The sequence below is a fragment of the Montipora capricornis genome, chromosome 10, assembly GCF_036669925.1.
Source record: "Montipora capricornis isolate CH-2021 chromosome 10, ASM3666992v2, whole genome shotgun sequence".
In the NCBI taxonomy this organism is placed as follows: Eukaryota; Metazoa; Cnidaria; class Anthozoa; order Scleractinia; family Acroporidae; genus Montipora; species Montipora capricornis.
The window spans coordinates 53,562,828-53,572,827 of NC_090892.1; the positions used below are offsets into that span (position 1 = coordinate 53,562,828).

Consider the following 10,000-nt stretch of genomic DNA (forward strand, 5'->3'; position numbering starts at 1 on the left):
GGAGACCTTAACGAGGAAGAACTTCTTGGAAATTTGTCCGAGTATGACTCGGCAACTAAAGCGGCGGACGTTCTGCCCCATTCATTTTCAATCAACAAACAGGAAGCTCCTGCCTTTATCTCGCCAGAACAGATCTCCTTGCTGACTTCAGCGATTCAGAGTCTGACGGAGAGATTGGTGGCAAGCCCTAATGCAACAAAGGGCAAACCTACGAAAGGGAAAAGCCACTGCCATTTAGGTTACCGTATACCTTCAGGGGTGTCTCGCGTCCGAGCAATGCAGCGCGTCCGATTCAAACTGTAGATACCTAAACCCCTATATCAAATTAAAGCTTATAAAGCTGGCTATCAAACCATATCAAGTATTTGGAAATTAAATGAATTGTCGAAGTTTTCACGACCTCTAAATGCGAGCGTCCGAATCACCTTTTCAAAGATACAAGTCAAAGCAAATTTTGCTTTTCGCTATTATATTTTGTTTCTCCGTTTTCCGACCCAAAGCGCTAAAAAAAGGTGTCTGCGTTTTGCCATACTCAGTTACAGTGAAAAGTTATAGAACGTTTTCGAAATAGTATTAAAAAAATGTGAAGTGTTGGTACAAAAATCGCTCTCAGAGAAAAAATATTTTGAAATAAAACATTTGCAGACACAATTTTGTTCTTTATATGTTAACCTAGCCACTGTCACAATTTCGGGGCAATCGGATAAATTCCCTGTGCGTTTTAGCTCTTGAAAGTGTCCGGTTCGAGTGAAAAGATTGATTCGAGAAAACAGCGCTAAAACTGTCAATCAGACGGGTAATTTTTACTTCCGGCCAAAACGTAAAACCGCCATTTCTCCGCCAATGTTTAATATTTTTGAATAATTTCTTTTTCACATTGTCTACATGTCTACATGTCTACATGTTCCAGCACTCGGCAAAGTCCCTTTTTGACTTGTGGCTGTTACTGCTTAGGTGGCCTCATACACCACAAGCCTTTTTGGAGACATCACCGCCAAGCCGGCCACTTCTGCTGGAGAGAACAGGACAGCCACAACACCGGGGACTTTATCCCCTACTCTTCTCGAATAGTGTTTGGGTTCTTTAACGTCCCACAAAGAGATCCTATTTCGATCATTACTTTAACCAAAAAATCCAAATTTGAAGAAAACTGCCGATCTGAAGGTATATGGTAACCTTAAAGAGAAAGGCAAAATGAGCGAGAGCTCCGTTCCCGCCAAAAAGCTTTGTCCTGACATTGGCTCCATGAGCGAGGACTCGAGCGACTCTGAGTGCGAAACTCTTTTGAACCAGGTGATGAATTCCCAACCATCTACCTCAGCTGACAGTGGAGGTCAGCAGGAGAAACCCTCTCCTAATAGTGATAATGATGCAGATTTGCGTGAGCTGACTAAAGAATATGAGTCCGAAGACTCTGTTGAGGCTGCACTGAAAAGTGAACCGCTCGCAAAGCTCCTAAACAAGATGTTCAGGAGCAAAATGGGGGAGACAAGCCAAAGAAAAACTGGAGAGACAGATCCGCCCAGAAAACTGTGCTTATGCCAAGGTAACGCGTTGCAACACAGGCATATGGAGGAAATTGCGAGAAAGGCCACGAGAAAACGTGACTTGCACATGGCAAAAATGCAGCAAGCCCTTGTGAAAGGTATTATTCCCATAGCTCAGGTTGCAGATACTGCTATGGGTGCAAAGTCACTGATTTTAATGAGATTCAGCTTGTAAAAAAGAGATGCCTGGAAGCATTATTCTTGCTCACTCATATGAATTATGAGCTCAATATCCAAAGAAGGTTTTTAATGAAACATGACATTGGCTCTGAGTTTGGCTCGCTCTGTTCTCCAATGGTTCCATTCACTGATTACGTGTTTGGGGATGACCTCCAAAAACACCTTAAGGACATTGGGGATGAGAATGAAATTGGAGCCAAACTCCAGAGAGGTACAAAGGCAAACCACTCACCTGCCTCTGGCACTAGTTTTGGGACAGCCTCTTACAACCAGAACAGGCAAAAAAAAAAAAAAACAGCACAGCCGGGGCCCCCAGTACCCCGGCAAGAAGTATCCTCCCAAAGGGAGCCAGTTTCGAGCTCCCAACAAAGGCAGTTGATCAGCAAAACATTTAACCATAGTGTGGTAAGTAACCATGTCACTTGTTTCACGGCTGGAAATATAACAAATTTTATTAAAACCTGGAGGACAATCACCTCTGATTCTAATATTCTTGACATGGTTAAGGGCTGCCATCTGGAGTTTGAGGCGGATCCTGTCCAACATTACATGCCAAAACATCTGATAAACTACACGCGCAAAGAAAAGGGAATTATTAAAGTAGAGATAACTAAATTGCTTCAAAAAGGAGTTATCAGGAAAGCTATTCCATGTACAGGGCAATTTATCTCTTCCGTGTTCATTCGGCCAAAAAAGGATGGCTCCTTTCGAAATGATCCTAAATCTGAAGCAATTGAATGCGTTTATTACGTACCACCATTTTAAAATGGACACACTCCAGTCTGCCCTTACCCTTGTCAAGCCAGGTTCATACATGGCAGTCCTTGACTTAAGGATGCTTATTATTCTGTAAGCATTGCTGAGGCATTACTTGAGATTTGTGTTTATGAACCAACTGCTTGAATATGCTGCTTTGCCAAATGGTCTGGCCTCAGCTCCTAGACTATTTACTGAACTCATGAAGCCCGTTTATAGTACGCTTAGATCCAAAGGCAGTTGCTTAGTTGGATACATAGATGATATTTTAATTTTGGCCGACTCACCAGAGGAGCTCAATTCAGCTGTTAAAGAGACCGTACTCATCTTACAATCATTGGGATTCTTTATTCACGAAACTAAGTCTAATATTGAACCCTCCCAGAAGGTAAAATTTCTGGGGTTCTTGATCAACTCAGTTAGGATGCATGTCAGTATAACTTCTGACAAAGCCGATAAAGTTAGGCAAGCTTGTTATGCATTGTTAAAGAAGGGTCCTGTCCCTATAAGAACAGTGGCATCAGTGGTAGGGCTTATGGTCTCAAGTTTTTCAGGGGTATTCTATGGCCCACTGTATTATCGGTAACTTGAGAACGAAAAAACAGCAGCCTTAAAACTCAATGGACACAACCTGGATGCCAAAATGGAGCTATCGCATTTGGCAAAGCTAGATACAGAGTGGTGGATACAAAATCTGTGCTCGTATCCAGTACCTATCCTAAAGCCAGCCGTCCAGGTCACTCTTAACTGTGATAGCTGTCTTTTAGGCTGGGGTTGTGTTATTGATGGATCTGATACCATAACTGGAGGAAGGTGTAGCCCAAGTGAGGCCCTCTCCCATATGAACTGTTTGGAGCTTAAAGCTATTAAGCTGGGCCTCCAGTCACTCTGTAGTCACTTGAGAAACACGCATATAAAAGTGCTCTCTGACAATCAAACAGCCGTTGGCTATATTCGAGCTATGGGGGGTACACATTCAGTTACTTGTAATCAGATAAGTAGAGAAATTCTACTCTGGTGTAAACAGAGACAAATCTGGCTTACAAGCTCTCAGCTACCTGGCCACTTAAATTTTGTGGCTGACAGGGCCAGTAGAGAGTTTACGGACAATACAGAGTGGTCCTTGGAGGCCAATGCCTTTAACAAACTTGTAGACAAATGGGGTCAACCTGCTGTTGATATGTTTGCCTCAGGGCTGAACTACAAAGTAAGAAACTATGTGGCATGGAAGCCTGACCCAAGCGCGTCAGTCATTGATGCATTTACAATAGACTGGGCTAACTATGATCTCATTTTTTGCTTTCCTCCATTCAGCCTGATCGGGAGGGTTCTTCAAAAAATTCAAGTTCGTCAGGCCACTGCAATTGCTGTTGTTCTCCGTTGGAGCACCCAGTTCTGGTATCCAAAGTTGCTGAAAATGCTTCTCCAAGCTCCTGTACAAATACCAGTAACGCCAAATACTTTGACATTGCTACACGACCCTCTGCTTCTTCACCCACTCTACCCAAAGTTGGAACTGATTGGTTGTCTGCTGTCAGGCAAATGCTGATGGCTCAAGATATTCAAAGTGAACCAATGGAAATCATTCTTAATTCCTGGAGGGAGGGTACCAGGAAACAATACACAACTTACATCTCCCAGTGGGCTCAATACTGTCGTAAGAACAATGTGGATCAAACTAAACCATCTTTGGCCAGGTTTTGGGGTTCCTTGCAAAACTCTCGTCTACTCTTGGATACAGTGCTGTAGCAACCACAAGGAGCGCATTGTCCTCATTTATACAACTCGATGGTATGAAACTAGGGGACCACCCACTTGTTACAAGATGTATGACAGGTCTGTTCAACAAGAAGCCAGCATTGCTAAGATATGTGGAGATTTGGAACCCACAAACTGTTCTTGAGCACTTGAGGAACTATCCCAACGCCAGGGAACTGTCTGTTACGCAGCTAGCAGTTGAACTTACTGTTCTCTTAGCTTTGGTCAGAGCACAACGCCCACAAGCACTATAAGCGTTGTCGTTAGATGGAATGATGGTCTCAGAGGATCAGTATACGTTTTGGGTGTTATCCTTATTGAAACAGTCATCAAGACATGGGGGCACAAATACACATCTTGCCCCTATTGTCTTAAAGAGATATCATGTCGACAACAAATTATGTGTGGTTACCCTTTTAAATGAATACTTGATAAGAACCTCTCAGACAAGGTCATCACAGCAACTGTTGTTGTGTTACTGTAAGCCATATGGCCCTGCTTCAAGGAAATCCATCTCGAGATGGCTAAAGCAAGTCCTAAAAGCAGCAGGTGTTAACACTGATGTGTTCAAGGCTTCAGTGCTGCTACCTCTGCAGCCAAGGCAGCCGATGTTACGATTGGGGATATAATGGCCGCAGCAGGCTGGAGATCGGACAGTACCTTCGCTAGATTTTATGACAGGCCTGTACAAGCTAAGGCATCTTCCAATGCTTTTTCTCATGCAGTTATCAGTACCAGTTGAACAGTTGTTTTTAGTAGGCCTGTTCGTTTGTCAGTTCATATTCTCAAAAAAAAAAGGTTGCTGTTTACAACACCAACTGTATTGTGCTAATATTTGGTGTCCATGGTGCTTTAAAATCACACGTGACCTCTGTTTGTATGCAAATGCGAGGTAGAATTGGAAAATTAAACGAGACTTACCTGGAAGTTGAAGTTTGATTAAGATTCTACCGTAGCATTTGCAGGAATGAAGAGGTCACACCCCACCTCTTCCTGATACCCGCCCTACTATGCCTTACATGTCCACCAAAGAAATCTTCGTCTGTAAAGCCTGAGCTCAAAGTGTATTGGTTCAATTTTATTTCCGAATGCCTCGCATCTTTCCTTCATTTATGGTGGAAATTAGTCAAAAAAAAATAAGAAACACCGGGAAGCTCTTAGTTTGTTTTTAGAAATTAAGAGAATTTCCGACTGAAATTGGAGTTTTTGTCGGTAACATACGCTAACTCCTAAAGACACTGAAGATTGGCTTAGCTCAACATTTTAGGACCACGTTTAATGTTTACTTCGTAAAAACCTTCTCCCCAATACAATTAAACCCAAACAAAACATAGTCACAGTTCCACGATGGTTGTCACGCAAAGTTCTAATTTGCTTGTTTCCGCAAAATTGTTGTCAATGTTGTTGCGTTTTTATCGTAATATTGAATTCGATCCCTTGACGTCCGAATAGAATTGGTTAGCAAGTTCCTGTGCGAGTCTGACTTTACTACAAACCGTTTGTAGTAAAGTCAGACGACAACATTGACAACAACACGAATACTCAAGGAAATGATAACGTTGCGTGACTGCGTGACGACCATCTCGGAACTGTTACTGTTGTTGTTTTTTACGAAGTAAACATTACAACGTGATTTAAAGTGTGGAGCTGAGCGAGTCTTCAGTGTCTCTGACAGATGTCCCTTAAGAGTTTTCATAGCTTCCGCAGGTTCCTTAATTTTTTTATTCTTTTTGCGCCAGAAATGAAGGACAAATGCCGGTCATTCGACAATAACAGGACAGGAGAATTGAACGACAAAAATTGAAAAAAGAAATTTGGAAAAGAAAAGACACCCCGACCCCGGCCCCGGCCCCGGCCCCGCGTTTTGGCTACTACCCTTCCACCTTAACAAAACATAACGCTCTTAGTTATTTTCCATCTTTTCAGATTTGGACAAATATAAGTTTTGTTCAAATATCGGAAGAAGTTTCGGAAGAAGTTTATTGACATTCAAGCGGTTATTTGACTTTGCCAATCATAAATTGCAACATGTATACCCTCCTCCGTCCGTCAAGTTATCAATCAATCAATCACATTCCACACTCAAACTTTTTACTGGTACCACTATAAGCCGTTTGTATGAATAATCAAGATCTTCTAGTATTGAAGAGTTTGATGCAACATTTTGAATCAAACAAACACTCGACGAGAAAGAAAGGACTCTGCAGAAATCGTGTCTTTATTAACCGCGCGGCCATGGGCCGAGCGGTTCTTGCTCCGCACGTTGTTTATTTTTTAATTTTTTTTCGTTTTGTCGGTGAGCAGACCCAAAACTTCCACTCGGCCATATAGTCAGTGGGACTTCCATTCACGCAACTTATGATGTTTTTTCGCCAAAAGCTGTTAAAACGTTAATGTACTTAAAATTTTATAAATATTCCACTCTTTATTTAATACAAAATATATTGCCTTTTTTTCTTATTGAAGCACTTGATTCGGAGTGAGTATTGAATACATAAAAAACCATTACGTCATCCATAGAATGTGTCAACGTTGCAACATTCATTGGTAGGGAAATAACCACCGTACTAAAGATAGCCGTGGATATCGTAATTCTTGAGTTATGTGACTCGTCTGACTACGTTGCTAGCCCTTTACTCGTGGAAAAAAACAATTAAATTTAATCGTGACTTTTAAGAAAGAAAGCTGTAAGTTGTGAATACTGTTATTATCGTATTGTTCATACCCATACATATCCCGAAGAAAGTTCCAGATTAATTAAGACCATTACGTTATCGCAAATTTCCGAGTTGCTACGACTGATGGTGCAATCGGAGATTTCACAATGGCTATAAGTGATGGTGCGATGAGTTCGTGAGTAGTCGTTATTGTGTTACAGATTGATAAGGTGATTTTGTGTCTACCGTAATCAATGAATCATCAAGGGATACTTTGGAATGAGCACTACGTATAGTGGTGAGAAAACAGATAAATTTTCAAAGCGCGGTTATAAGATCTAAAAGATCTTCTTGTTGAGTATGCGCGAGCCGTTGCTTGGAGACAGTTTCAAACCCAGGCCAAGTCTCGATCGCACTCAAGACCCCATGTTGATTTTCGTACTGAAGGCTCGATTTTGGCCTTTGCCTTGTCAAAAATATGACGCGCGCGTTGCCTAAACCGGTTTGGCCGGAGTGACTAGCCCAGAAAGTTGGGCTGCGACGACCTAAAAGACTTGACACGTTTTCTGCGGAGCTTCTCTTTCTCGCCCACTGGTGAATTTCCCTATGAACACCGCCATTACAATACAATACATATTTAAGTCACCGCTCCCCATAGGGGCTTTTCATGGCCAATGAAACACAACGAAACGACGGAACAGAACAACAACAACTGTTAAGAGTTAAGAATCCCAACTGGCCGGAGGCAAACCAGTTGGCTATTTACAAGTACAGCTAGTGGTTTGCTATAACTGGACAATTTGTTTAACTGTTTATGCATCCCACGGAAACGCTCTTAGCTGAAACGTCTTGTTTAAAAAAAAGCACTGCAGAAATAGACCACTTTCAATATATTAAAATTCAGTCCAAAACAAAAGGCATCATCTCGAGGCTCTGGGGAATAAACTCATACAAAGCCTTATATTTATTCCCCAGAGCCTCGAGAAGATGTCTTTTGTTTAGGACTGAATTTTAATATATCGAAATTGGTCTATTGCGTGTGAAGCAAACCACTCTTTCTTTCAAATCGAATATAATAAAGTTGCTTATAAATAAAGAATTTCCTAACAAGTTCAAACGCAGGGAAAGAAAATTTATGAAGGGGGTAGTTTCTAAAGAAACTGTGGTGCTGCGTCGGTGGGGAAGTAGTATACAAAAATTTGGTTTTATCAATAATCGCTCCGACGAAGGGCTAACGCTCGAAACGTCAGCTTTTAGAATCTCTGTACGGTGGCCAATTTACATTATTATCAATATACGCGGCCAAATAGAAAATCGGCCTCTTCAAAACACACGCTCAGCGGGCCGCAAAAGACTGACAGCGGGCTGCTAATGCATTATCAGCCCTACAGCTGATTAGTTCTTGCTTCAACTTTGTGATGCCTATCAAGTTTATAGACGATTTTACTCATTTTTTCGGTAATTTTAAATAAGTTCACTGGACTGAGTTGATTCTTTAATAGCTTGTTCAATCAACACTTACATGATTAAAGGAAGTGACTACGAATTCGTTATTCACTTAGCTTGTATTATTAAAACTCGCATTCTTGATATCATTTGGCCTTGTTTATTGATAATAATGATAAACAATATTCCCGAAAAAAGTCATATAATGTATACAAATCTTGTATCCAAAGTGAGGTCGATTTGGAAATGTAGGTAAACTGAGCTTACCTTGGTTTGCAGGGGATTTCACCATTTTCATGTAGGTTGAGTATGGTTCAGCAACGAAACAAGCGCGACAACTGTGTTCCTTTGTTTTGTTGTTCAAATCGCATTTCTCGGTGTCCCACCAAAAGTTAATGCTCATGCATGGCGGATCGTTGATACACTCATTAACGCATACAACAAAGTGTTGTATAACTTTGGAGCGGTAAGTGGCGTGCAGAAGGGCGACTCCATGTTCATTTCTTGATTCACTGCACTGTGCGTTGCCTTGAACGGCCAGAGAACTCAGCTGTGAGAAAAAGAACGTGAGGAAAATGCGCAGCTGATGCATTCTGGATCGCGGGGCAGATATACTGCTAGTTCGAAAGTCGATTTACAGTAAAAATTACCACCTGTCTATGATGCTTCAGGTGAGGGAGACAATCACTGACGTTCTTAAGTACTTTAATATGCCAAGTGTTCAATTGTTGAGTGTTACGTTACAAAAAGCAATTACTGTACTTGAACGTCTTTGTAAGTTCACGAAAAGAAGGAAGTACAAAATTTGCTAGAAAGGAAGGTTTTAGGGACTTGATGGAGCAAGAAAAATTAGTAATGATTGGACACTGAATGTAAATGAGACGCCACGTCGAAAAAAACCGGTCGAACTAAGGACAAACCTTGCTGTGGTTTTATTGTCGTAGTTGAGGAGGGGGAGCTGCATATGCATTAGATGGCAGAAGATATTACATTTTACATTAATTGTCAATACGTTGTAACATCTACGACGCGATAGTGTCAACAAGAACCCCATGAGAATTTAATTTAATGATGTTTTTTTCACCTGCTTTTTGAACCTTTGTTAACATATTAACTTATCTCTCCAAATCTGCGACGTGAAATAATCAAATCGCAAATTCGATGGAAAACAATTTAGGATGATATGCAATATATTGTGCAATATGCAAAAAAAAGAAAAGAAAAAAGAAAACGTGGGCGTTTTTCTCAGGTTTCAACAGCATTAAATAATAATAATAATAATAATAATAATAATAATAATAATAATAATAATAATTGTCTGGATAAAAGCAGTGATGAAATTAATTTAAAGAAAAACACGACACTCCTGAGTTTTACTGACATGTTTCGGCAGTTGCCTCTGCCATCTTCAGTGTGAAATGAACAAAAAAATCCAGTGACATGAATATAAATACTAGAGAAATTACAATAATAATAGCAACAATTAAGACTATGACGATAGTAATTCAAAATTATACCGAAAGTTTTAAATTAACATGTTTGACCTGTGCGTTGAGTGTTGGTTTGCCATCATCGATCAGGCATCTTCGCGATTTGCTCTTAAAATCAAAGAGGCGTTGCACATATTTTGGAACAAACCATAGTCTTAATTATTGC

The 10,000-nt window shown here is 40.7% G+C and overlaps 1 protein-coding gene across 1 annotated transcript in view; it reads right to left on the reverse strand.

Moving 5' to 3' along the window:
• The window catches only part of LOC138020049 (contactin-associated protein-like 2), a 29,984-nt gene that overhangs the window by 3,819 nt on the left and 16,165 nt on the right, over positions 1-10,000 (reverse strand). Inside the window, exon 2 of the mRNA XM_068867045.1 lies at positions 8,612-8,894. Coding sequence (XP_068723146.1) covers positions 8,612-8,747 — 136 coding nt within the window. The 5' untranslated portion in view covers positions 8,748-8,894. The remainder of the gene's footprint in view (positions 1-8,611; positions 8,895-10,000) is intronic.